The 27,978-nt window shown below is 35.3% G+C and overlaps 4 protein-coding genes, 1 long non-coding RNA gene and 1 pseudogene across 8 annotated transcripts; 5 read left to right on the forward strand and 1 right to left on the reverse strand.

Annotated features, from left to right (window-relative positions):
• Positions 1–1,070: 1,070 nt before the first annotated feature.
• Positions 1,071–1,941, forward strand: LOC120193566 (transcription initiation factor TFIID subunit 8-like). The gene has a single exon (XM_039196049.1). The coding sequence runs from the start codon at positions 1,171–1,173 to the stop codon at positions 1,939–1,941; it is 771 nt and encodes a 256-aa protein (XP_039051980.1). The 5' UTR covers positions 1,071–1,170.
• Positions 1,942–2,975: 1,034 nt separating this feature from the next.
• LOC120193511 lies at positions 2,976–3,735 on the forward strand. The gene is made up of 3 exons (XR_005522863.1): positions 2,976–3,306; positions 3,438–3,530; positions 3,632–3,735. It is a non-coding gene; the product is annotated as an uncharacterized LOC120193511 (long non-coding RNA).
• Positions 3,736–4,432: 697 nt separating this feature from the next.
• On the reverse strand, positions 4,433–5,382 carry LOC120193442 (uncharacterized protein At4g14100-like). Its single transcript, XM_039195931.1, has 2 exons — positions 4,871–5,382; positions 4,433–4,743 (listed from the first exon to the last, which is right to left on the reverse strand). The coding sequence occupies exons 1-2, from the start codon at positions 5,325–5,327 to the stop codon at positions 4,553–4,555; spliced, it is 648 nt and encodes a 215-aa protein (XP_039051862.1). The 5' UTR covers positions 5,328–5,382; the 3' UTR covers positions 4,433–4,552.
• Positions 5,383–12,100: 6,718 nt separating this feature from the next.
• LOC120193679 lies at positions 12,101–20,884 on the forward strand. Of its 3 annotated transcripts, none has more exons than XM_039196117.1 (5): positions 12,101–12,163; positions 14,025–14,874; positions 14,966–15,124; positions 15,218–15,472; positions 20,687–20,884. In XM_039196117.1, exons 2-5 carry the CDS (start codon positions 14,029–14,031, stop codon positions 20,816–20,818), a joined length of 1,392 nt encoding a protein of 463 aa, XP_039052048.1. In that variant the 5' UTR covers positions 12,101–12,163; positions 14,025–14,028; the 3' UTR covers positions 20,819–20,884. The 3 variants fall into 3 exon arrangements, with proteins under 3 accessions (XP_039052048.1, XP_039052047.1, XP_039052046.1); XM_039196116.1 differs by lacking the exon at positions 20,687–20,884 and adding an exon at positions 15,633–15,839; XM_039196115.1 differs by having other exon boundaries at positions 12,105–12,163; positions 20,681–20,884.
• On the forward strand, positions 18,949–20,765 carry LOC120193681 (annotated as a pseudogene).
• Positions 20,885–23,471: 2,587 nt separating the features above from the next.
• On the forward strand, positions 23,472–26,671 carry LOC120193678 (calcium-dependent mitochondrial ATP-magnesium/phosphate carrier protein 3-like). Of its 2 annotated transcripts, none has more exons than XM_039196114.1 (4): positions 23,472–24,178; positions 25,180–25,942; positions 26,076–26,166; positions 26,258–26,437. In XM_039196114.1, exons 1-4 carry the CDS (start codon positions 23,731–23,733, stop codon positions 26,294–26,296), a joined length of 1,341 nt encoding a protein of 446 aa, XP_039052045.1. In that variant the 5' UTR covers positions 23,472–23,730; the 3' UTR covers positions 26,297–26,437. The 2 variants fall into 2 exon arrangements, with proteins under 2 accessions (XP_039052045.1, XP_039052044.1); XM_039196113.1 differs by having other exon boundaries at positions 23,474–24,178; positions 25,180–25,965; positions 26,258–26,671.
• The last annotated feature ends 1,307 nt before the right edge of the window (positions 26,672–27,978 follow it).

A 27,978-nucleotide genomic window follows, 5' to 3' on the forward strand; every position in this document is an offset into this window, starting at 1 on the left:
ACAGCCAAGTGTTCATGACAAAAAATCTCTGGGGAGGGTTAAGAGTCTAACAACCTTGCCTTCCTTAACCAGACAAAATACGGTGTTTTCTTGCCCAAGAGAGGCTTCAGATTGCATATGGGAGCTCGAAGCTTAACTGCCTTACTTCCAACAAAAAGAAAGTCTAATAAGTGAGGAGAGGTACAATCCTGAAGAAGGAAGAAAAGTTTTGAAGAAATTCTGGATGAAGATTTTTTTTTTAGAAAAAGAAAAGGAAGATGAGTAAGTCGAAAGAAAGAGTAACACTTTCGATTCTCGTGAATTTTAAAAGAATTTTGGAAAGAACATAATAGAGAATAAAGAAATAATATTTCTTTTTGGGTACCAGCTCGCATTTCATTTAGCAACGTCAAGTAGTTTGGAGAATGTTGAACCAGCCAAGTGGAAAATGTTGAACGAGTCAAGTTTTGAAGCTCAAGAAGGTTGAGAAAGTAGCGAGAATGTTAAAAATAAGTTGTAATTAGTTAATTTGTTAATTTGTTAAATCTATTTTGAGTTGTTATTGGGTTGTTATATTTGGACTATAAAATACCCAAGTTTAATTTGTAATTGACAGAAGTTATAGTTACAATAAAATATACTTTTAGAGCTTTCCTCTTTCACTTTCTTAATCTCCGGTATTTAAATCCAAACACCTACAGTTGCCGTTCTTCAACTTAGACCACCGACCTTTCATCACTCTCAGCTTCCATGGCTGATTTCTCACATGGTATCATTCGTCGAACGGTTCTGGAGCCATAGTAACTGCTTCTGCCGCCGTTAATAACCGTATCTTAGAGCTTTTGATGGTCTTGTTATCGGTTATCCTTCCGACTCAGTTGTGTGTTGTTTGAGTCAAAGATTTGCATCTTGTTTTTTTTTCATGTTATTGGTTAGGGATTGTGATTCGTTCGGTTTTCTGTGTTTGTTTGTTGCTGGAATTTTTCTTAATTTGTTTGGTTGGGGTTTGGAATTTGTTGGAATTTGCTCAAGTTTGCGTCTGTCTCTATGGTTATTGTCGACCATAAGCCCTCATTTGTTAACAAATTTCGTTGGGGCTTTCGTTTTGTATTCGGTTCGATTCGCTTCAGAATCTGGCATTGTTTCTTTGGTTTCGGCTCAAATTGTTCTCGTTTGCGTTCAAATTCTTGGATGTCTGGTGTGGAGACTACAGGAGATACGAGGAAGGGTGAAGACGGTCCTAGCTCTTCGTTGGAAAGAGCAAAAGCTGATGACTTTGGGATATCGATTTCAAAGATTGTCGTGGCGCAGATTTGCGAGAGTGTTGGTTACCAGGGATATAAAGAGTTTGCTTTGGAGGCTCTTACAGATATCTCGATTTGGTATCCCTGTGACTTGGCAAAAAATGCAAGTTTTCATGCTAATTTAGATGGTAGGACAGAATGCGATGTGCTTGACATAACACGGGCTTTAGAAGATTTGGGAGATTCACATGGGTTTCCGGGTGCTTCAGAGACTGGGAATTGTCTTGTAGACTCCTGGATAGTTAAGGAAATAACTCAGTTTATGGATACGAAAGAGGAAATCCCATTTGCTCAGCCAGTGCCCAAGTTTCCAGTTGTTAGGAACGAGAAGCTGGTTCCTAGTTTCAAGCATATGAATGAAGCCCCGCCTGGAAAGCATATCCCAAGTTGGTTGCCGGCTTTTCCTGATCCCCACACTTATAATCATACACCTATGTGGACTGAGAGGGCATCGAATCCTTGTGCCGATAAGATTGAGCAAGCACGGCGGCAAATAAAGGCTGAGAGGGCTTTGCTGAGGCTGCAACAGAGATTTGTCTTGGTTGTTTGCACAATTCTTCCCAAGGAAGCAATAATTTCCGATAGTATAATATTCTTGTTGATTGGTGATAGTGTGCATGCTTGCTACTGGATGTCAATGTTGATCATGAGAGGATAGAAGGTTTGGCATTGGTTGAGCGAGACTTGTGCTTTGCTGAGTTATATGAGTGTTGGTTTCTTACTCCATTTGGGCTTTACTGGTTTTTTTTACATTGGCCACTGTTGAATCATTGGTTTCAATTATTGCTATTGGTTGTTGATTTAGGTTTTTCATTTCTTGGTTTACATTATTGGTTTGTTTGCTCAAGAACTCTTTGTTTTAGTTTCTTCATGATCTGCTGCTTCTATCACAAGGTAACATGAGACTTGAAAGCTTCACAGCCAAGTGTTCATGACAGAAAATCTCTGGGGAGGGTTAAGAGTCTAACAACCTTGCCTTCCTTAACCAGACAAAATACGGTGTTTTCTTGCCCAAGAGAGGCTTCAGATTGCATATGGGAGCTCGAAGCTTAACCGCCTTACTTCCAACAAAAAGAAAGTCTAATAAGTGAGGAGAGGTACAGTCCTGAAGAAGGAAGAAAAGTTTTGAAGAAATTCTGGATGAAGATTTTTTTTTTAGAAAAAGAAAAGGAAGGTGAGTAAGTAGAACGAAAAAAAGAAAAGGAAGGTGAGTAAGTAGAATGAAAGAAAGAGTAACACTTTCGATTCTCGATAGACCGCCTAGTTAAGGGAAAATGAATTTTAAAAGAATTTTGGAAAGAACATAATAGAGAATAAAGAAATAATATTTCTTTTTGGGTACCAGCTCGCATTTCATTTAGTACTTCAACGTCAAGTAGTTTGGAGAATGTTGAACCAGCCAAGTGGAGAATGTTGAACGAGTCAAGTTTTGAAGCTCAAGAAGGTTGAGAAAGTAGGGAGAATGTTAAAAATAAGTTGTAATTAGTTACTTTGTTAAATCTGTTTTGAGTTGTTATATTTGGACTATAAAATACCCAAGTTTAATTTGTAATTGACAGAAGTTATAGTTACAATAAAAAATACTTTTAGAGCTTTCCTCTTTCACTTTCTTAATCTCTGGTATTTAAATCCAAACACTTACAGTTGTTCTTCAACTTAGACCACCGACCTTTCATCACTCTCAACCTCCATGGCTGCTTTCTCACACTCCTACACCCAATGCCGGCCTCCGTGCACCATATGATCGCTTTGCTTTGAAATCGCCTTTCTTTTCTCCATCGCTTCATCTCTTGCTTCCTTCTCGTCTTCCCACTAACACTGTTTCAACTGCAACAAGGTTTTCCAAGCGTGTGGCTTCCAAGCAAGCTTATATTTACCGTGATTGCCGGTACACACCTCCCTGTTTTGATCTTATTAATTGCCACTTCAGTTCTTGAATTTATTTATCCTTTGGACGATTGTTGCAGGTATATATATAATGAGAGGACTCCCTTTGAGAAAGTTCCTGATAGTTATTGTCCTGGTAAGTTTCCAGTTGAGTTGAAACCATTGTTGAATTTTCTTTGTAAACAGAGTTTTAGATATGCAAATGAAAACCCAGATGCTGCATTAGTTTTTACCATTGTTTATCTTTAATGGGATTTCTTTTTGCAGTATGTGGTGCTCCAAAGAGGAGATTCAAGCCATATCAGACAAAGATGTGAGAAAGGCTCGAAAAGAACAATTGAAAAGAGATGAAGCTGTTGGGTAAACTCTCTTAAACAACTTCATTAATCCTTCACCACTACTTGTTAATTTTCTTTGTTCATCGGCCATCTTTTTTGGATGCATGTTGGAAACTAATTCAGGAAGTTGAGATTGTGGTTGGAATTGCTGTACTTGCCGGTTTATACTTTTATCTCAACAATACCGTCGTCGGCTGAATGAAATCGACTAATTTTGTCAAATTTCTAGAATTTACAGGACCATTGTTGTGATTTGGTTATATTTCTGTCGAATAGCAATTCAGTTCACCTTTGTTACTTTGAAGCTCACGATTGTAATCTATGGTTATAGTTTTATGTATTGAAATTTTCAGTTGATGAATGTCAATTGGGTGTAAATGAGTCGGATTTAAACGGATAAGATAGTGTCTTTTATGATTATCAGAATGATTAATGACAAACAAAAAATGATCGAACAAAAGAATAAAGAAAAAAAAACTTTCACTAAGTCGAAAAATACAATATTTGTTACAACTGTTGCGTTACAAAACCAAAATCCCTGTTTTCTATTGATAGGGGTCAAAAAAATATACAATTTCTTACTAATTGGGTCACAACTTTAGTAATTTCTATGTTCGTTTATTTATTTTTAAAGATGTTAAAATTTAATTTATATTCATTTAAATTTTTTTATATCATGATCGTTTGTTTATTTTTGAAGGTGTTTTTGACATGTTTGTTTAATTGTAGACATATTTATTTATATAATTAAAAAATAGTCAATAAAAGAGTTTATAAACTATCTAATAAACGAGTTTATTCGTGAACATAAACGATATGAATATACCTCTATTTATTAAATGAACATAAAAATTTTATTTATTCTCGTTTATTTAATTTAATTAATGAAAAATTCATTGAAGTTTAGGTTAATTTACACATAAATTTCAACAAGAAAAAGAAAACATTTGTTAATCAAACTGAGGAAACAACCAAGGATCAATCGAGGGCAAAGAAAACGTAGAAATCCCAGAAAATTTATTCCAAGTATGAAAAAAACAATAATCACAGCGCCATGGAGGCACTGGAAACCCCTCTCATCAGCTTCACAAGGAGACGACCGATCATTCCCAAAGATCCAATCACAGCTTGTTTCCTCTTCTCTTCATCTTCCTTGAAACAGTAAACAGGAGCCTGCCATTCAGAATCCTCAAGAACAGCTCCCACATCAAATGTCATTACATGAGCAGTGTACCCTGCACTCTCCATAAAAGTTTCCAATGTTTCTCACAAACAATCAAATGAATGGACTTTAAATTCTTTAAAAATACGTTTTAAAAAAAACAATTTAAATAGAATCAAGGGAAGTCGTGGAACTAATACCAGTGTAAAACGCCCAGTAAACAGGTCGCTTAGTGATTACATCTTCATAGTACCAAATGAAGTCGACTTTCTCCCACACATTGCAAAGGAACCCATCTTTGTGTTGTTGGCCTAAGTAATTAGCTCCGTCGAGCCAATTCGGGCGGAGAACACCGACATCGAAGTGCAAAACTCTGCATTCTTTGTTGGTGTAGATAAAGGAAGTGCCGTTGTCCCATTCCAGGTCGTAAGTGAGCTTACCTAGCTGGTTCTGGATAATGTTGAAATTGCGGCCATTAGGCCAGTCGTACCAGAGATCAACTTTCTGGAGAGTGCCGCTGTTGTTCATGAAGAGAGCGGAGTGGAATTGAAGAGGCCATGTCGATGGCGTTGGGTCCTTGGGTTTCGATGAGAATGCTGAGAAATGGAATGAAATGAATACAAGGAAGACGAAGATGGGTTTAACTGCAGAAGCCATTAAAAAGGGTGAAGCTGATGAAGGAAAAGAACAGCAAACAGATATAAAGATAATGGAGAAAGGATTAGAAATTTGAGGTCGGCAGTTACCTTCAAAAAGTAGCTTTATAAATAAAAACAAAACCACGGATAAATCTATCATAACACTGAAATGCAATCTATTCAAAACCTAGTGAATTCAGCATCCACACATCTCAGGTCCCGTTGAAGGTGCTGAAGTATTCTTAGATCATTCAGATCGATTCTAATTGCATATAATTATGTTGTTTAATAAAAGTAAATTTTCTGTTTGAAAATTATTTGTTTTGTAATTTTTTGAATTAGTCTATCAATATATCGAATATCAGTGATTAATTAAAAAATAATATTCTATAAAAAATATATTATATTTTGAAATTCTAACTAAATTCAACATTATAAATTAATTTAGACATTAATTCATACGAAAATTATGATTATTATCATTAATTTTTTTTAAAATAGTCTAAGTTGATTATAATGCAATATATGTTTAGAATTTTATTAATCAATTGATAGTATACACACCTTACAAATAGTCAGATACAACTGTTTAAATCTAAAACTTCTAACGAGAATAATATTTTCCTTATTATTGAGATCACTTAATAATTTTTTATTATATTTTAATTGAAAGTGCTTGAAAGTTGTAAATTAAAACTAACATCTATTCATGCACTTATTGAGAGATAAATATGAAACACACACCTTATTTTTTGTGTTGGGAAGGCATCATCATTTAAGGTGATGTTTACTACAATTATGATTGAGTTGTTCTATGTTATAATTTTCTTGGATTGTCTTAAAAAAAAGTGTCATGGTACCTAAATCACATTGACAAATACGTTTAATAAAATTTTAATGAGTTAAATGAAAATTATTCTGAAGAGTAGATATAATCATTAATACATATTTATATTTTTCGAATCATAAAGATCTTAATATCTGCTAAATTTTACAATCAAGTGCATATAATATAATTATAGCATCTTGTAAATTTTAGAAAAACATTAATATTTTAGTTGGAAATAGATAATTTAAATAAAAAAACGACTACTCCATAAAAGTATTATTGATAAATACTCGCTCATATTATATATATTATGCGTCTTTCTCGAGTCATAGTTCAATCTGATAGCGTTCAACCTATACAACTTTTCTCGACTACTAACTCTGGCACTAGTCACATTCCTCTCGTTCCAGCAATTAATCAACTATGTGTTCGTGACTGGGTTTTTCAGCTCCAACGGATTCCACTATTAAGAAATCTACGTAAAGCTCGTAACAACGAGAAAGCTACTTTGTTATTTCATACACTAGAATTCTGATTATACAGATGATTACACAGCCTTTATAGCATATGTTGTTGCACGACTATCTTGCAGAACTAAGTAGGTTATGCTTAACTGAAATACTAACCACCTAACTACACTTCAACAATCATCTAACCATGCAACTAACAATGCACATGTTGGATCTGCTTCATGCTTTATTCAGTACTCGTGAGACCTACTTCATTCCCAATATTCTCCCTGCTTCTTCCAAGTTCCTTCTACATGTTAACAAGACAACACACAAACCTTTTCGCAAAAGTCTTCAAACACAACCTTGGTTAGCGGTTTCGCTAGACCATCATCCACTTGACAACTGGATGGAACATAGCTAACACGAAGATGACGAGCAAACACCTTCGCACGGACGAAGTGGTTATCTAGATTAACATGCTTCGAACGTGCATGATAAAGAGGATTCACGCTCAACGCCACAACACTGGTATTATCACACCAAATAACAGGTTCACTGCAAACGTCCATCTTTAGATCACCTAATAGAGCACCAACCCAAGTAACATCAGCACAACATCAACTATGCTACGATATTCAGCCTCCATCGTGGATCGAGACATTGTTCGTTGCTTCTTCGAGCTCTAAGCAACAAGACAACGACCTACAAACACACCATAACTAGACATAGACCGACGATCACCAGTATCATCACCCTGTCAGCATCAACAAAGACTGTGATTTTCAATCCAGTAGCATCAGGGAAGAAAACTAGATGACGATCGAGCGGGCCAACCAGATGACAAAGAATCATCTTGACAGCCACAAGATGAGCAGCACATGGAGCATGCATAAACTATGTGACTTTGTTTACACTAAATGCCACATCCGAGTGAGTATGACAAACATTAAGTAGAGCCTCAACAATACTACCGCTAGAATTAACAAGCAGATCATCAGATTACTCTAACAACTTGGATGCAACCACCATTGGTGCATGTAGGTGTGGGTGTGGCCTTGAGCATGTTTGTTATTTTTTTTAGGAAGTAGGTAAGAGGGCCAAGATCTTTTAGCGAAAATTGACCGTGGAGAGCTTGAATAACACCATCAATCTCAGCATGTAAGTATGATATCATCCACATAAACCAAAATATGCGCGCACACACCGTTCCTTCTTTGTATGAACAACGACGTATCAACTATCGTGGCTTCAAACCCAAGCTCAAGCAGGTTACTTTTTAGTTTGTCATGCCAGTTTCTCGGTGCCTGTCGAAGACCATACGTGCCTTATGGAGTTTACACACTAGAGTAGAACCATCCGAGCCATATTCTTCAAATCCAGGCGGCTGTTGCATGAATACCTCTTCACTTAGATCACCATTTAAAAAGGCATTGTTAACATCTAGTTGCCTCAACGACCAACCCTTGGTAACTGTCATGGCAAAGAGTACATACACAGTTGAAAATTTAACAACAAGGTTGAATGTTTGGACAAAATCTTGACTACCACCTGAGAGTATCCCTTTGCCACTAACCTAGCCTTGTAACGATGAACTGAGCCGTCAGGATTCTTTTTGAGTTTGAACAACCACTTACAACCCACAATATTACGACCTTTAGGAACCTCAACAAGCGTCTATGTGTTATTCTGCTTGAGAGCATTAAACTCAACATAAGTCATCTCAGTTCGTTTCAAAGACTAAAAAGCTTCACCTATAGTGGCTGGTATATCAGTATCCATGCATGCCATGTGAACTTTGGGCTTAAAAATACCACATTTGCTACGAGTCATCATAAGATACCGATTAGTTCCCAACACATCAATCAATTAATCAGATTGAACACCAACACCCTCATCTGAACAAGCAGTAGTAATAACGTCAATTTGTGAGACATCCGAGTTGCGGGCAGAACCATCAACAACCATTTGATCTTCTAATGCCACAGAATGAACCGGGGAGGCAACAATAGTCTCTGCATGAACACTAATGTCAGCAGGAGCATGAGCAGGAGTTGGAGTGATGTGGTTATCAAGCTTGTGCATATCAATCACAACCTTAAGTGATTGAGGCACCATTGAATAATCAATCCAACGCTTACCCAACCTTGTCTTGGCAAAAGGAAAGTGTCATTCATCAAACGTAACAGGCTTTGACACAAACACACAACCATCAACACCAAGACATTTAGACCCTTTATGACAAGGGTTGATTCCTAAAAACGTGAGTGGCTGAGACTGAAACTCTAGCTTGTGTCGATTAAAAGGCCTTAAATATGGAAAACAATGACACCCAAACACCCTAAGTATGATGTAATCTGATTTATTCCCAAAAAACTTCTCAAACGAAGACACATCATGAATAACCTTTGTTGGTACTCGATTGATGAGGTAATCGACCATAACTGCAGCATAAGCCCAAAATTGAATGGGTAACGACGCCTAAGGAAGCAACACAAGAGCAATCTCCATAATGTGCATGTGTTCCCTTTCAACAACACCATTCTACTTCGAGGTATGTAAGAGAGACGATGAATAATACCAGCCTTAGTGAGTTCTTGAGACAAATCACGATACTCCCCTCCCCAATCACTCTGAGCAACAACAATTTCAGAACCAAATTTAGTTCTAACATATTGTTGAAACAAACGAAACGCATGAATAACTTGAGACTTGTCAGTTAGCAAGTAGATCCATATATGATGAGTGCAAGCATCTACAAAACTCACATCATATCGAGAGTTTTTTAACACAAAATGGGAAGGACCCCATAAATCAGTAAACACTAACTGAAACGGAGAATCATAAGACGTAGTAGAACTAGAAAATGATAATTTAGGGCTATTTCCCATATGACAAGCAACACAAACTTTATTAACATCTTTTAAAATTTTTACATCAATTATATTGCATACATTTTATAAAGTTACGGGAGCAGATGCCTCATCCTACGATGCCATAGCTCATACAGATCATCCGAGCTCACCGAGAGGAGAATCATAAGACGTAGTAGAACTAGAAAATGATAATTTAGGGCTATTTCCCATATGACAAGCAACACAAACTTTATTAACATCTTTTAAAATTTTTACATCAATTATATTGCATACATTTTATAAAGTTACGGGAGCAGGATGCCTCATCCTACGATGCCATAGCTCATACAGATCATCCGAGCTCACCGAGACCAATACTTCAGTAGAACCATAACCACCTAACATATCATCAAAAACAAAGGAATACAAGCCATTTCACTCATGTCCTCTTAGCAAGGCCTCACCAGACGCTTCATCACGAACATAACAACGTTTGGTATAAAACTCAAAGAATATTGCATTATCCCTAGCAAGCTTCGAAACAGAGAGAAAATTTTTGGTTATCTTTGGAACATGCAACAAGTCATTTAGCACCAAAGCACGAGAAGATGAAAATAATTTAGAATGAACAATAACATTAACGTATAGGGAAACCCCATTACCCACAACTAATTTACCTGGGCCATTAAAATACGTTTAATGCAATACATTCACAACATCGAGAGTTACGTGATGCGTGGCTTCAGAATCGACCACCCAATGATCTCGTGTAGCAGTGACAACGTATGCTTGTGAAAAAAAACTTGTATTTCATTCAGCTTAAGATCGAGAACAACATACACAATCTGCATATACATCTTCAAGATTAACATAATGAGCACCAACTGATCTCTCCTTAGAATGATATATATTGTCATTAACAAGTCCAGTAAATCTTTCATCAAATCGATACCAATAAATAGAAACCATATGACCATTCTTGCCACAAAACTGACATTGAATCTGTGAATGACCACGACCTCATCCAAGAGATCTGCCACCAGAATCTTACTGAGAGAACCTTCGATCTTGATGATCATGGCGAGTATCATCATTCCTGCTTGTCGACTTATCATGCACAAGATGTGCACTCATCGGTAACAACTCGTCTTGCTCATCAAACCCAGCAAGCTAGCAAGCTGAGTTTTAGCATCTACTAACATAGAACAAATGTTTTCAAAGGGCACATATTCTCACATGGTGGTTATAACAGCCGTAAAAAGCTGATATTCCCTAGGCAGACCCTTCAAAATACTAGCAACATGTTCAACTTGTGAAATAGGACTACCACAAGAATCTAACGCATCACATAACTCTTTAACCTTGGTGTGATACACCCTCATGCTATCACGACCTTTCTTGAGCAAGCAGAGCTTGTAGTGTAAACTCATAACCGCCGTTGCAGATCGATTAGCAAAGAGTCGCTGATAGGTTGGCCAAATGTAGCTCCTCCAGCCACTTCGCCATTCTCCAATTCGATTCTCCCCGCTGGAAGTTGTAGACTTGCTTTCTGCGAATGCCCATTTCTTTACCCAAGCCAATAATATGTAATGTTACCTGATGTACCAGGCCTTTCAATTAAAAATAACTAAATTATTTGATATTGAATATTCAAGCACTCTACATACGTAATGTTCGAACTTGAGACTTCAAAGAATAATCAAAGATGAATCAAAGGGGATGGATGAGTAAAATTACCCCTGAAAATTTTAAATTAATATATATGTTAATTTTTTTAATATTTTCACCCTATAATATTATAAATTTACAAGTTTAACTCTTTAATATAGCATATTGTTTCCATCCAATAGCGATAATTCTTTGACCATGTAAGTAGCGTAGTTCGTACACTTCTTCTACCGTCTTAGACATGACATGTACTTTTTATGTCCACGTGCTTGCTAATGAATTGATTTTCAAGAGGAAAGCGTGGGCATTAAGAAATTCAAACCTTTTCAATTGTGAACGGAAAAGACAATTTCAATCAAAATTTGGTTTTAACACCAACCAAGGAATCCCTTTAATATTAGTTTGCTTCTGAAATTCATTCCACGTCTCCAATCCCAATGTATATAGACGATGACACTTGTACACTTGATATTGTTGATTGCATGACTTTGGTGAATGCTGATCCCACGATGACCTGCTCCAATATTTTTATTTTGACATGATGGAAAAAGATATTTGTGGGGCCAAATCATTAAGATGTGGAGTAACTATGTTTGGTAAGTCCTCATTAAATAATATTGATGACTTGCCGCTATCAATTTGGTCATTACCGATGACGTACACGTAATTTTATATTAGATAATAAATTTATAAAATTATTAAATAAAATATATATAAAAATCTATATTTTTTCAAAGGATGACAGTCACTACTCACATTAAGTACATCCCTGGTCACGGTCGACAGGCCATTTGCTTGATCAAATCAAGAGGGTGACACATTTCTAGAAGACTATTAACGTCATCGCTTATGCTTGCTGCTTCCATCTTATCCCATATTGCCAAAACAGTTATCCATTCTGATCCTCAAAAAATACGTGGCGAAATCCTGTACGTCTTCTCCGTCTTTGTCTCCACTAGAATAATTTGTATGTATATATACCCACTTACAATAGGTGCGAAATTCCTGGCAGCTAGCGTTCCAAGCCGGTGGTTGGTAATCTCAGTGCAGTTAGGTACGCTTCGGCTTCTCTTTTTAGTTCTTTCCTTTTCTTTTTCATTTCTACTGCTTTCATCGATGGATTTGGTTGTTGCCCCCCAAGATTGCACTTACTTGCTTAAATTTCCAGTATTATATTTGGTTGTTTTTCCAGCTTCGAGGGATGCTTTATTCGTTTCGAACTCGTCTCAGACGTAGAGATTAAAATCTGTCGCCGATTTAACCCGATCCGTTATTGTTTCTGAATTCTGATTCATTTAAAAAACGCCTGGAGAACATCTTTAGTTCCATAATCAAATAAGCAGCCGCGGTCAACCCCCCGTCTGTTGCCATTAAAATCCTTTCATTCTTTCTCATAGTTTTCATCAACTTAACCATCTTGACTCACTTTTCTTGATTTTCCAATAATTTATGTTCTCTTCGTATTTTTCCTCAAATTTTGGTAATAACTATGTTTTTCTACTTTTTTTTTTGTTTCAATTTTGTGTTCACTTTAGATTGTGAATATTGAAGACTCTCTTCCAGCTGCGACTTTATTCACCTCTTATAAATGTTCATATCCTGATGTTATTCTTCGTCGATCAATCATGGGTTTTCACAAAACGAAACCTCACCGGATATTAGACCATCAAATCCATGGCTTCTATCCAGATTTGTTTAATATAAAAAAAATAAAAAGTAAAACGGTGAAGTAGAAGGAAACTACAGGACTAGGTTAGAGATGGGGTGAGAAAAATGAGTGCAAAAATCCTCAAACCCTAATCTGATAAAGATAACAGAGAAAATGAATAGAAATGGATGGGGAAGAAGCCTGAATACTATATATATATATGATAAGATCTATTAATACATTATAAAATTCTTAAAAATTACATTTAGTTGTAAAAATAAATATGACTGAAAATAACTACAATAAATAATATTAGTTCTAAAATTTTAAAAACCAACTTATACTATTAGATTGAGTCAAAATCTATTCGTTTTAGTTTTTTTCTTTATTCTACTTGCACTAAGGGGTGAATTTTTAAATTTTTCAATAGAACCTTTACTCCCTCTTAAACTTTAATAATTCAATTTAACCCCTTTTAGTTTTGTTGTTAATTGATAAAATTTTATTTATGACCCCTTTAAATTTTGTGATTAAGTTTAAATCGTTTTAATACCAATAACAAAATTTTGTTGCTTCTACTTGTGCCTCACAGTATGTTTGTAAATAAAATGAGATATGTTGTAAGCTATTTGAGCTTGACTCAATCAAAGTTTAGTCAACATTCGATTCACATAGGCTCGATTTGAGTTTGAACTCAACTCGAGTAGTTGAAGAGTAGAAACGAACTACTTGATAATTGATTTGAAAAACTTGTGAGAAAGTCGGAAAACAATAAATTCCATTTTAAAAAAATTTAAATAATATTATTAATAATATTAATATTTATATATATTTTAAAAATATAATATAATGTTTTCATATACTTAAGGTTAAGTTGGAGCTCGAGTTTGTAAATCAATCTAGCTTGAGAATGTTTCGAGTTTAATTATTTTCAAGCTTGAGTCAAGTTTGGCAATTTTAATCTCATGAGACTTTGAGTCGAGCTCAGATTTGAACTTTTCATTCGAGTGAAGCTAAAAAATACTCGAACTCGACTCGATTTATTTACATTCTTATTTCAGAGTTTTACCAAAAGTTGTTCATACTGATTTTAGAAATCTTTGAATTTGTTATACGCAATCTTATTACTTCTTGATAATTTATTCCATCCCCGTAAGACTAGCTATTTTCTTATTCTATATTCTTTTTTAGTTCTAATCCATAGACTTTATAATTAACTTGGAAGATATTACATGATTTGGTTTGATTCAAGAGGTTGAAATCACAGGAAAATGGAGAGTTACAATCGAGGATGGCTACTTTTGGTTGGGATTTTGGTGGCACTAAGTGTACCATATTCACAAGCCTTTTGGGGCAATGAAAATAAGATAAACACTGCTGTTTTCTTGTCACCTAAGTTCGTGCTCGGACCGGGATCAGTGGAAGATAGGTTCTATTACAATGTCGACTTCCCGAAAGGTCATATTGCCTTGAAAAGTTTCAATGCAGAAGTGATCGATGAGGCGGGGAATCCTGTTCCATTGCACGAGACGTATCTGCATCATTGGGTTGTTGCTAGGTACTTTGTTCGTAAAGGCGTCGACATATCGGAGTTTGATGACCATGCAAAACTTAACAGTTCGGATTATATTTCTGGGAGAAACAGTGGGATTTGTCCAAATCTTGGCCAGTTCTTCGGCCTCGGGTCTGAGACACGGAAAACCGCAACTCATGTTCCCGATCCATACGGAATAGAATTCGGTAATCCTGCTGAGATTCCTTCCGGGTTTGAGGAGCAATGGATGCTTAACATTCATGCCATCGATACAAGGGGTGTGGAAGACAAGTTGGGATGTACCGAATGCCGTTGTGATCTGTATAATGTTACGGTCGATGGATATGGAAGACCTCTGAGACCAGACTACATAGGAGGTTTGTTATGTTGTTACGATCACACGCAATGCAAGGTGAAACGAGGATTCGAGGGTGTTCGAAGAACCCTTTACCTACGATACACTGTGAAGTGGGTTGATATGGATAGCTCCATCTTGCCTGTTAAAGTTTATATATTTGACATTACCGATACTTGGAAAAGGACTCGAAATTCAACTGGGATTAATGCAGAGCACCAGTGCAAGGTAGACGAATTGTTTACGTGCTGCAGCAAAATTTCTGTTTTGTCAAATTGAATTTCTTATCAAATATTGTCATTGAATATATTTGATGCAGGTGGAATATGATATTGAACCTTGCCATTCGACCGGATTGGGTGACGATGGATGCGTTGATAACAAAAGGATAAGTCTTGACATGCCATTTGGCGGTTATCTCATATATGGTGTTGCACACCAACATTCAGGGGGCATCGGTTCTGCTCTTTATAGAGATGTATGTATGTATTTATGCATGTATGTATGTATATATGTATGTATGGAATCTGATGATGATGAGCTTTGCCTGTTTTCATTTTGATGAATTCAGGATGGCCAAGTTATGTGTTCTTCGCTCCCGACTTACGGGGAGGGAGAAGAACCTGGAAACGAAGCCGGTTACATTGTAGGAATGACCACCTGCTATCCTCAACCGGGAGCCATAGAGATATCTAAAGGGGATACATTGATTTATGAGTCAAATTACAGTAGTATCAAACATCATACGGGAGTAATGGGGCTGTTCTACATTTTGGTTGCGGACCAATTGCCCAAACCAATGCACACCTTGCACACTGTCATTCAAGTAAGATTCCAAGTCCTAAATGATCATACATGATTCACAACTTTGTTTTCTTACCAATGTTAGGCAACTTGCCGTTCGATTTCGTTTAAGGAGCCTTCTTGATTCTTAACAACTTCGATTAAACCTATGATGTTTTTAATGAAACGGTCATCTGATGCAGACACAGGGTACTCTTTCGCTGTTAACAATCCTTTGGGCCGCGGTAGCGATGATCGGTGCGGTAGCTGTTATTGCTGTCGCCTTTCATTATCGACTTAAACGTGAGAGAGAAGATGGCTATGAAGCAATTGGGATATGAATGTGTTTTTATAAGCTCTACACCGTATTGCATCTGAGAATTCCAGTAACTTTGTTGTAAAGTTAGTGATGCATAAAATAAGTGGCTGTGTTTCTTTTACTGTTTACAAGTGAAAGGAGAGGAGTTTGTCAGACCTAGAATCTTATGTCAATTAATACAAGGTTAAGGTGATGTGTTTTAAGTACAGGCTTGGTTTATGATTAGGGGTAAATGAAAGATCGGTTGACTATTTGTTTATGAATGAATTGTTGGTATAATGTTTGTTTATTAAGTTAAATAAATTAGTTTTTATATTAATTTAATAAATGAACGGGTATAAATATAAGTGTGTTCGGTTTATTTATATTTATGAACAAGTTCGTTTATGTTTATGAATAAGTTTATTTATTGACTCATTTATATTTTTGTTTACTTGGTTGTCCTTTTTACTTCAATGTTTTTATATTTTAAATATGGGTTAAGATAGTACTTAAATTGAATATTAAGTGAATTTTGAATTTGAAACTGTTAAAACTAGTGATGCAATTTAACCATTGTTCTTTACGGACAAATAAAAGGATAAAAGCCAAATGTTGGTTGTTGAACATTAAATAAACATTAAAGGAGCACATTTGGAAATGATAAACCAACGAATAAAAATATCTTTAGAAATAAATAAATAAATACGAACATGATATTAAAAATTTGAAAGAACATAAACTGAATATAAATTTAATATATTTTAATGAACAAAAATATAATTTTATTTATTTAAATTCGATTTATTTACGCTCCTATTCGCATCCAACTATAACTAGTTTTGCAGTTTATTTCACTCTGTTGCTGCTTATTTCCACAGCAAACGGTTATCGGAATTTCTTTGCGTTAATGGCTGTTGGCTTTTCCGACCACTCCTCTGCCATTTCTTTCCTTCTTTTTATTATTTTATTTTTTCTGTTAATTGTAGTTTGATTTTCTTAATTTTTAGTAGTATTTTATCATATTTGTAATAATTGTTCTCTTGGCATTTATCTGAGTATCATGATTACTAATGTTTTTAAACTTCCGGTACAGATTTTTTTTATCGGTCTTCTTATTGATGTGTGGTTCTACGAATTTTCTTAATTGCTTGCTTTCAAGATGTGTCATTTCTTTGTTTGTTTGTATTTGATATTTCGATAGTTGTCAAATATCTGGATGAAACTGCAGTTAAAGGAGGGTTGATTTTTCATTCATATGCTTTGGATATTTTTTTAAGTTTTTCTTCTCTATGTTTGGTTCTTGAAAACGTCGAAGTAATTTGTTTTTATATGTCGTTGTCTCAATTGTTCAAGTTTTTGTTTATCAGACTATCACTAATCACTCACTCTTATATTTTATTTATGATAATTATAAATATATTTATCTCATATATATATGACAAGACGTTGTTAATGTTACTTTATTTGACTAACAAATATATTATAATTCTATTTAAAAAAAACTATTACTAGTTTCGCGCGTAAGTATCCAATTTCATTCAACAGGTAAGGACATTGATAATAACGGTCAAATTCGATAAAGATATAGTCCTTAAAATTTACGTAGTTTCTCAATTTGGCTCAAACATTTTTGGGTGAACTATATTATTATCCAACTGATTACTAATATATTTTTATTTTTCTCACAAACTACAACAATTTTCAATTTTGTAATGTTTTCAATTATTTCAACTTTTAATTGTTTCTGATAATGTGACCTTTTAATTGACACATTATTCAATTATTGATATTTAGACACAAATTTCGAAATGCATGTAGAAAGAATCATTTTTCGAGTCTTTTTGACTCGAAATTCAATATACGAGCCTCCAAAACTCTCGGGAAATATCACATAAATTGAGTTTGAAAATGCTCCAAAATGACACCAAATTCAACCTCAAGTCCTTCAATCTCTTCTACACATCAAACACATGTTAACAACTTCAAGCTAACTTTAAACGTAAAGATACACCTTAGGTCCTTAAGCATCACAAAACATGCTAAGCTACCATAAACCCAACATACACAAATATCCAACAACCAATTATATTAAACCTATTCATGAGGCACTTCAAATTAGATGTGTATTACCTCATATTCCAAATAAGATGAAGCCTTAAATTACTTTTTCTTTAACATCGTAAGACTCTCCAGCTTCTTTGGATGCTTCAACATTTTAACTTTAATATTAGTATGTGAAAACAAATTTAGGAAATGCAAGAAGAATCATGGAAGGAACTGGTAGTCTCATCATTGATGGTGTTGATGAGCTCAACTTGGAGCTTAGAGAATGAGACAGAAGCATCTTGGATGAAAGGATAACTACATAAAGTCTGAAGTCTTTAATAAAGCTCTAAGCTTTGAAAATGGAGGAAAATGAGAGCGACAAAGGAGAAAGAAGACGAAGCGACAAAGTTGAAGTCTTTAATATCACCGATTTTTCGTCGTGGTTTGAACATTTTCTTTCTTCAGTTTCTGTCGACCTGCCGTTTTTTTATTTGCAAATAGTCTTCGTCAATGGATACTTCCACACATAAGGTCTTTTTATCCACGCAACATTTGAAATAAAGAAAATAAAATCGTTGTAAACTAACGTCACAGCTTATGTTTGCAATTTTTTATTGTTACCCAGATTCAATATTAGCACTCACATGGAAGTAATCCACTATGAACACAGAAAACACGTGGCAATATCTTATAAGCGTTCTCTGTCTTGTCTGTCTCCTATATGGTATATATATGCATACATGGAATATTCAATTCTACTATAAAAGCGTGTGAAATCTGTGCAAATCAAGACTGGAGTTTTCCAGACAAGAAGTAATCCCAGAACGTTTAGGTACGTTTAGTGTTTTTCTCCTTTGTTCTTCCCTTTTCTGAAGATTAGAAGCTGTGTTTTTTTTGGTTCTTAGGGTTATTTTTCTTTTCATTTGGACTGCTTTCATCCATAGATTTGATGATTTCCAGAATCTGTTTTTTCCTCCCCAGATTGCACTTGTAGTTGGCTTTAATATTTGGGATTTTCTTTTTTCTGACCAAGATTGAATATTTATTTATATCTTCATCATCAAGCATCCATGCACTTGCACCAAGGGGTTTCATTTTCTCAGAATATATTGTTTATACATAATCTTAATCAGTTTTCTGATAATTTATTCAATCCCATAAGACCAAATCTTTTCTTATTCTACTTTCTGTGTTCTAATCCGTGGAATATATCGTTAGCTTAGAAGAGATTATATGGTTGACTCAAGTTGTTCTATTGACAGGGAAATGGCAAATAACAATGAGGCATGGTGGCTTTTGGTTGAATTTTTTCTGATACTAAATTTACCATATTCACAAGCCTTTTGGGGCAATGAAAATAAGATAAACACTGCTGTTTTTTTTATCACCTGAGTTCGTGCTCGGACCGGGATCAGTGGAAAATAGGTTCTATTACAATGTCGACTTTCCGAAAGGTCAAATTGCCTTGAAAAGTTTCAATGCAGAGGTGATTGATGAGGCAGGGAATCCTGTTCCATTGCACGAGACGTATCTGCATCATTGGGTTGTTGCTAGGTACTTTATTCGTAAAGGCGTCAACATATCGGAGTTTGATGACCATGCGAACCTTAACAAGTCGGATTATATTTCTGGGAGAAACAGTGGAGTTTGTCAGAATGAAATGGTTGGCCAGTTCTTTGGCCTTGGGTCTGAGACACGGAAAACTGCAACTCATATTCCCGATCCATACGGAATAGAAGTCGGTAATCCTGCTGAGATCCCTTCAGGGTTTGAGGAGCAATGGATGCTTAACATTCACGCAATCAATACAAGGGGTGCGGAAGACAAGTTGGGATGTACCGAATGCCGTTGTGATCTGTATAATGTTACGGTCGATGAATATGGAAGACCTCTGAGGCCAGACTACATAGGGGGTTTGTTATGTTGTTACGATCACAATGCAAGGTGAAACGAGGATTCGAGGGTGTTCGAAGAACTCTTTACCTACGATACACTGTGAAGTGGGTTGATATGGATAGCTCCGTCTTGCCTGTTAAAGTTTATATATTTGACATTACCGATACTTGGAAAAGGACCCGAAATTCAACTGGGATTAATGCAGAGCACCAGTGCAAGGTAGATGAAGTGTTTACGTGCTGCAGCAAAATTTCTGTTTTGTCAAATTGAATTTCTTATCAAATATTGTCATTGAATATATTTGATGCAGGTGGAATATAATATTGAACCTTGCCATTCGACCGAATTGGGTGACGATGGATGCGTTGATAACAAAAGGATAAGCCTTGACATGCCATTTGGCGGTTATCTCATATATGGTGTTGCACACCAACATTCAGGGGAATCGGTTCTGCTCTTTATAGAGAGGTATGTATCTATGCATGCATGTATGTATATATGTATGTATGGAATCTGATGATTGTGAGCTTTTCCTGTTTTCATTTTGGTGAATTCAGGATGGCCAAGTTATGTGTTCTTCGCTACCGACTTACGGGGAGGGAGAAGAACCTGGAAACGAAGCCTGTTACATTGTTGGAATGACCACCTGCTATCCTCAACCGGGAGCCATAGAGATATCTAGAGGGGAGACTTTGATTTTGGAGTCTAATTACAGTAGAATCACACATCATACGGGAGTAATGGGGCTGTTCTACATTTTGGTTTCAGACCAATTGCCCAAGCCAATGCATACCTTGCACACTGTTATTCAAGTAAGATTCCAATTCTCAAATGGTAAACATTGATGAAAAAAACCATTAATAAAACCAGATGATTATTCATTGTTCACAAATATGTTTACGAATGTTAGGCAACTTGCTGCAGGATTTCATTGCATTCAGACTTTTTGATAATTTTCAACTACAATTAAACCTATGATGTTTTTAACGAAACAATCATCTGTTGCAGACACAGGATAGTATTACGCTGATAACAATCCTTTGGGCGGTGGTAGCTATGATCGGTTTGGTAGCTGTTATCGCTGTCGCCATTCGTCATCGATATAAGCACGGGGGAGAAGATGGCTATGAAGCAATTGGGATGTGAATGTGTTGTAATGAGCTCTGGCCCGTGTTGCATCGAAGAATTCCAGTAAGGCATTGACATTGCTGTCAAGTTAGAGATATATATAGATTATGGAAGCCATTTTGGTAGATAAATATGCAAGATATTAGCACAGCTAGTTTGGAATAATGTTGATGAGGCCACGTTGATGGCGTAGGGTTCTTGGGTTTCTATGCTAACCAAGATTTAAATTATAATTACAATTGTGTTTTCAGTTATATCATATTTGTTACGATTACAAATATAATAAATATATCTAATATTGTTATGATCATTGTAATCTTAATTCTTTTATTTAAATCACACAAATTTTATTTATATGAATTATCAAAAATAAAAAAATATATTTTATTTATATGAATTATCAAAAGAATAAAAAATATATTTTAGAAAATTTATAATTTAATTATTTACCACAACATATTTTATAAAACTAAGTTGAGTACATAATCATATAAGTTACTCATATTTTATTAAAATTGATATGTATAATAAAAGAGAAAAAGTCCCCTACTCACATGACCATATTTATAATACAATTGGTTTTTCTAAAGAAAAATATTTATAATACAATTCGCGTCGGTCATATTTTAGATATTTTTTTCATATTAGACGGTCTTTAGTAGGTTTGTTATTTTCAACGATAATTTATCCGTTATCGTTGTATATTAATGAGATAAATTAGTTTGACGATGCGTTCAAATCATAAGAATGTGATTATGAACAATAATTGCAGAGGTGTCTAATCAATAATTTCATAAACTACGATAAATATTCTTTATAAATTGCTATATCAAATCTCTAAACAAGTTGTTAGATTTACGTTCTTGTCATGAGTGTCACATTACTAATTAATTTGTATGTTGTTGGGCCATTAGGGACTTAGTTCATCTGCCCCTTCAATATACACTCTAATTATTTATGGTTAGGCTTAGGTTTATCCAACTTTCCATTTCTATCTTATTGGTTTCGACTTGTATTGCGATTTTGAAACTCCTTTTGTTCGGGTAATTACAATACAAGTCATTGTATTATGAGAAAGTTTATAATTAAGTCATCACACTTTCAAAAGTTATAATTAGATCACTCTATTTACTGATTATACTAATAATCATGTCACCTTTTTAGGGAAGTTTCACGTGCGGCAACCTAATATACAGCTAAGGAAAAGGAGCTACCGGAAATGTTATTATTTTTTAATATTCCCGATAAAGAGCTACCTAAAACATTATTTGTTCTACCGGAATGATAATATTGGGCGCTACCTAAACATTATTTTTTCTAACGGAAATGTTAATATTGGACGCTACATAAAACATTATTTTTTTCTACCGGAAATTAGCTAGCGAAATTAATATTTCCGGTAGAACAAATAATGTTTTCGGCAGAGCTTTACCGAAAATATTAAAAAAAATAATAATATTTTTAAAGTATATTTCCTTACCCGTATATTAAACTGCCGTATGACAGAATTATCGTTTTTGGAAAGTTTAATGTGCGACGCCTTTTTAACAAACGTTAACTTTTTAGTTATACTTTAGAGACTTATCATAACTAAAATTTTAACATGTGTTGCACATTTAACGATAAAGTTAATTGACTATTACAATCCATATGTAAATGACCCAATTATGACGTTTTGAAATACTATAGACCAATTATAAACTTACTTATCACTAGGTGATCTTTGGTAAAATTTAATATTTTCTTTCTCCTTAGTTATGGACTGGAGAGTAACATGATATCTTGCCGTTTGTAGTTTGCTTATATGGTCTCATTAATGGATACCTCCATTTGCTTGATACATAACAAGTCTTCTTCTCACTGATTACTTTGTGAAAATATTAGTATAAAATAAAATTTATAATATAAATTTTTATTAATTTAACCCAAAGTATGGGGCTCTACTCCATTATTATAATATAAATTTATTAATATTTTATTGCATGCTTAAAATCCATTAGTCAATTGTAGTCAGTCCAATCGAGGTTAAGTCATTTCATGCTTCACTCTGATTTTTTTTTTATAATTATCAATATTTAGTTAATTAATTAATTCAAATTTAAATATTAAATAAATCATGTTGCGATTTTTTTTCCAATTTAGCAAATTAAAGATAACCACTAAAGTCTAATTTGATTTAAATTTAAAATTAATTAAATTTATCTTATAGATCGAAGATAAAGATAATCACTCGATTTTCCCTCGTGTTTCTTCATTGAAGATGGAGAAGGAAAGCAGAGCCCAGAGATTTTCCCTCGTGTCTACGATTCAAGTCGCTCTCGAACTCCATAATTTTGTTTAAAAGGAATTTAATTTTGAGTCAATATGTGTTATCCCCTAATCTGGACCTTTATCGACCTTAAATAATCTTGCACGTGTATTTTCCCAATTTCTTTGTTTCTCTTTCCTTAGACCCGCCCTGTTTTTCCTTCATTCATTCAATCCGGTGGTGTTATTGTTTCCTTGATTGATTTTCATCTTTGGAAAATAGAAAAAAGCAATCGAAACCCATTAAAAAAAGAGTTAGAATTCAGCTCAATTTTGTTTTGATTCTGGAAACCTGTTGCTGTTCCTTTGGAATTTTGACTCTATTTCCCTTCTTTTTTGACCGCCCTTAACAAAAGAAAAGTCTTTTTCTTTTTTCAGTCAAGTTTTTGGATTCTTTCCTTAATTGATTCTTGCGGTATATTATTTGTACCCTCCCTGTAAAAAAACTGAGGAAAAAAGGGTACTTTTATGTTCTTTGTTTCCGATTTTATGACACACTTCTTTTTCTTTCCGAACCTCCATGATTGCGCATAAGAACAGTTCCAAGAGACGACATTCGTAAAAAAATAGGTGAATTTTGGCTTAAGGCAATAAAAAAACGTTATCGTTTTGTTGTTGGGATTATGTCTGGCGCAGCGGAGCAGGGCGTGGAACATGTAGGCTTGCCTAAAATGGAGGCGAAACCCGAACCCGAATGTATCAACCCCGTCAAAAAGCCCGGACCCGTCACAATGGATTATGTTCTCTTGGCATTGCGCGAGACAAAGGAAGAAAGGGATTTGAGGATTCGGAGTTTGTTCAGTTTTTTCGATACGGCCAATGTGGGATTCTTGTATTATTCCCAAATCGAACAGGGTCTCTCGGCGCTCCAGATTCCGGCCGAGTACAAGTACGCCAACGATCTGTTGAAAGTTTGTGACGCCAACAGAGATGGGCGCGTGGATTATCAAGAATTTAAAAGGTACATGGATGATAAAGAGCTTGAACTTTATAGGATTTTCCAAGCTATTGACGTGGAACACAATGGCTGCATTTTGCCTGAGGAGCTTTGGGATGCGCTTGTTAAGGCTGGTATGCTATGCTCTTTGTCATTGCACTTTTTGTATCAATTGAATTTTCTTTGTTGTGTTTCCCTTATTTGGTTATGTTTGATTGGGGTTGATAACGAAATCATTATAAAGTTTGAACAATTTGTGGTTGTTTGCTTATAAATTTATAGGTTTTATGTTGTTTTCAATCTTTTGAATAACCCATTCGCTAAACAAACTCGTAATGATTGTGAGATTGGAGGAGCTGCTTTCGAAGTGCTCATAATTGGAACATCTGCTAGGTACCTGTAAGGAAAGTAGCTGGCATTAAAAGTAATTAATCCAAAAGAACCAATTCAGTTGGCAATTTGAATTCTGCCAGTATATGTTCGGAATAGATTACAGTTCAACTTGTGGGAAATGGAGAATGCATTGTCTTGTTCTAATTTCTGAACAGAATCCGGAATAGGTTACAGTTAGGCAAAGCCTTTCTTTCAAATAATCTCAATGGAAGATTCTGAGAGGGTATAAAGTTTCACTCGCCAGATATGTGTCCCTTTGTGTTTTAGTTCTTAAATCAGCCAAAGAAGGGAATTGGGATGTATTTTTGACTTTGCTGTTCTGTTCAGATTTGTGTTCTTTAAGTTGCAAATTAGTCTGAAACAAAAGTTTTGCTGAGCTGAAATCTGAACTATGGTTCATTCTATTTTAAAGTAGCCTCAAACAAAAATCTTTAATTGTTTATGTTTCTTTTATGAATGTATCTGAATTTATTGATGTGCTTGGCAAATCCTACGGTCTGGCAACTAAGGATCTATGTCAGGTTTCAAGTGAGTTTGCTACCATTGAAGGAAAGGTTTGTCGGGCTTGACATCTGAGGCTGGCTTGTTGGTGTATTCATAATGCCCTATCAAGAGACAATTTATTGTCGGTACGAGAATCATGTGTCAGTTGTTTTGCTGGATGTTGTGTGGCTGGTAGTTTCCATGCTTGCAATTTAACAATTGTTTTCATCTTATAAGCCTTGGCAGTTTTTATTTGCAGGGATTCATATCGATGATGAGGAGCTTGCACGATTTGTAGAGCATGTTGATAAGGACAACAATGGAATTATTACATTTGAAGAATGGAGAGATTTCCTTCTACTCTATCCCCATGAAGCTACTATCGAAAACATCTATCATCATTGGGAAAAGGTTTGCCTTGTAGATATCGGAGAAACGGCTGTTATTCCTCAAGGCATCAGTATGCATGTTAAGAGAAGCAAGTATTTTATTGCAGGAGGAATAGCCGGAGCAGCTTCCCGCACTGCAACTGCTCCTCTCGATCGCCTCAAGGTTGTTTTACAAGTGCAAACAACAAATGCTAATATTCTGCCTGCTGTAAAAAATATATTGAAGGAAGACGGTGTTTTGGGGTTTTTCCGTGGCAATGGGTTAAATGTTGTCAAGGTAGCTCCTGAAAGTGCTATAAAATTCTATGCATATGAAATGTTAAAGAATGTAATAGGAGACAGTACGGGGTGTAAGAGTCATGATATAGGAGCCAGTGGGAGACTTCTAGCTGGTGGATTGGCTGGTGCAGTGGCACAATGTGCTATCTACCCAATGGATCTCGTAAAAACTCGATTACAGACTTGTGCTTCTGAAGGTGGAAAGCCACCAAACTTGGGGAAATTAACTAAGGATATATGGGTTCAGGAGGGACCTCGAGCATTCTATAAAGGTCTTTTGCCATCTCTTCTTGGGATCATCCCGTATTCTGGCATCGACCTTACTGTCTATGAAACCTTGAAAGATTTTTCAAGGTCGTATATTCTTCAAGATAGTGGTACTTTTCTATCTACTTTCATTTATTTAATGAATGATTGCTTTTTTTTTTCTCTTTTTCTTTATATATACCTTCAAAATGCTCTCGATGACCCCTTCATGTTTTTATAGAACCCGGTCCTCTTGTGCAACTAGGCTGTGGAACAATTTCGGGAGCTCTGGGAGCAACCTGTGTTTATCCTTTGCAGGTTATTCGAACGAGGTATGATTATAATGTCTGGACGTCTTTTTTTCTGGTAACTGAGGTTAACCCGTATCATTGTAACATATTGCTGATTTCTTTGTTTTCCCAGAATGCAAGTTCAACGTGCTACCGCAGATGTTGCATATAACGGAATGTCTGATGTATTTTGGAGAACCTTTCGGAATGAAGGTTATAGAGGTTTTTACAAAGGACTTTTTCCTAATCTTCTGAAGGTTGTCCCAGCTGCAAGCATTACATATTTGGTTTATGAAGCTATGAAAAAGAGTCTAGAACTTGACTAGAGTCTAAAGTTCTGTAGTTGGATCTAGCCGCCTTATATTTTTTACAACAGAACTTAGAGTTGATGAAGAATACGACGATAATAAGATATGATTAAACAAGTAAGATGATTATTTTGAGCTGGGTTATAATTCTCCCTTCAGAGAATGGAGTGCATAGTTTTGTAGTGAACATTTTTTTAGAAGAGTCTTATTGGAACGAAACGTTGAGAATCAGATTTATATGACATGCCTCCCATCTCTTGTTAGCTCATATCTTGTTCGTGGCGAATACGAGACGAAGGATCTATTATCTCATAGATGTTGATTTATTAAAGTTACAGGTTGTGAAATGGATTGATCTGCATTTGACATGCATTCTATTTGATAACATATCTGATGCTATTGCTGCTTTTGACACAAGTTTTCAATTCAACATGACAATCATTGTCGGTAATTTTGGGGTTTGGAAATCTTAGGATCCTTGCAGCTTCTTTTGTACTAAGAATGTAAATAAAGCAAAGAGCTGCAAGGATTTCATTATTTGAAGTTGGTGTCTTTCGGTATTCATGTTCGGATATATGTCGGACATTGCTTTTCTTTCGAGATGAAAGGAAGTACAAATTTTGTCTTGCACATTCAGTATCTGCAAACATGTTTAAAGACTAAACGGATAGTACATGGAACTGAGACACTTGTGTCAACATATTGATGAAGAACAATTATTCATAATATGAAACATGCCTTCGTTTATCAGCTGAAGTAATCCAGGCAATGAAAGCATCTAATTTTCAGCTGAAACAGCAGAAAATATAACGGCAAAGAACAACCGATGAGTTCATTTTGATCTGAATCTCTGAACTCAGAATTGAAAACAAAGATGCAGAAATTAAAATGGAACTTAAAAAGTATATAAAAAAAATCAGAAAGAAAGGCGTAACCTTCCCTTTGCCTCAAATGACTTGCCTTTAAAACCCCCTTCAATATCCTCTACGAGGAACTACATGAAGAGGAATGGTTACCAATGCCTGATATCTTCTTCTTCTTCTTCTTCCTTCTCCACATGTTCTTTGTCTGAAAATTTAAAGCTCACAACTTAGGCGAAAGAAACAAGAACAATTTACTGCATTGCATGGTGTCTTTGTTCCTGCAACACCCTGCATATATATACACACGTTTGAGAAGTTTTTACACGTGTCCAAAGTCCAATCTTTCTGGGTTTTCTTTCCAGAAAAATAAAAAGAAAGAATAAGAGGAAAAAGACGAAGGAAACAGATCAAACCAAGGTGTCAATTTTGTAATGGTCCCCGACGTATAATTTCTTCATCGAGTCATCTTCTCATCTTCCACTAAGAATATTTACTTTTCTTTTGCTTTTACATAAATCGAGATGGAAAATTGTAGTATTAAATAAATATGAACATAATAGTATAATACAAATAATTAACCAATATAATAAATTAAAACTACGTGGTATTAGAGGTGGGTATACCGGCTATTCGCCCGTTTAGTCCGAGGGTTTTGACGGTGCGGGCTTAAACGGAACGGTTTA

Source organism: Hibiscus syriacus, unplaced genomic scaffold (assembly GCF_006381635.1).
Source record: "Hibiscus syriacus cultivar Baekdansim isolate YM2019G1 unplaced genomic scaffold, ASM638163v2 tig00116996_pilon, whole genome shotgun sequence".
NCBI lineage: Eukaryota > Viridiplantae > Streptophyta > Magnoliopsida > Malvales > Malvaceae > Hibiscus > Hibiscus syriacus.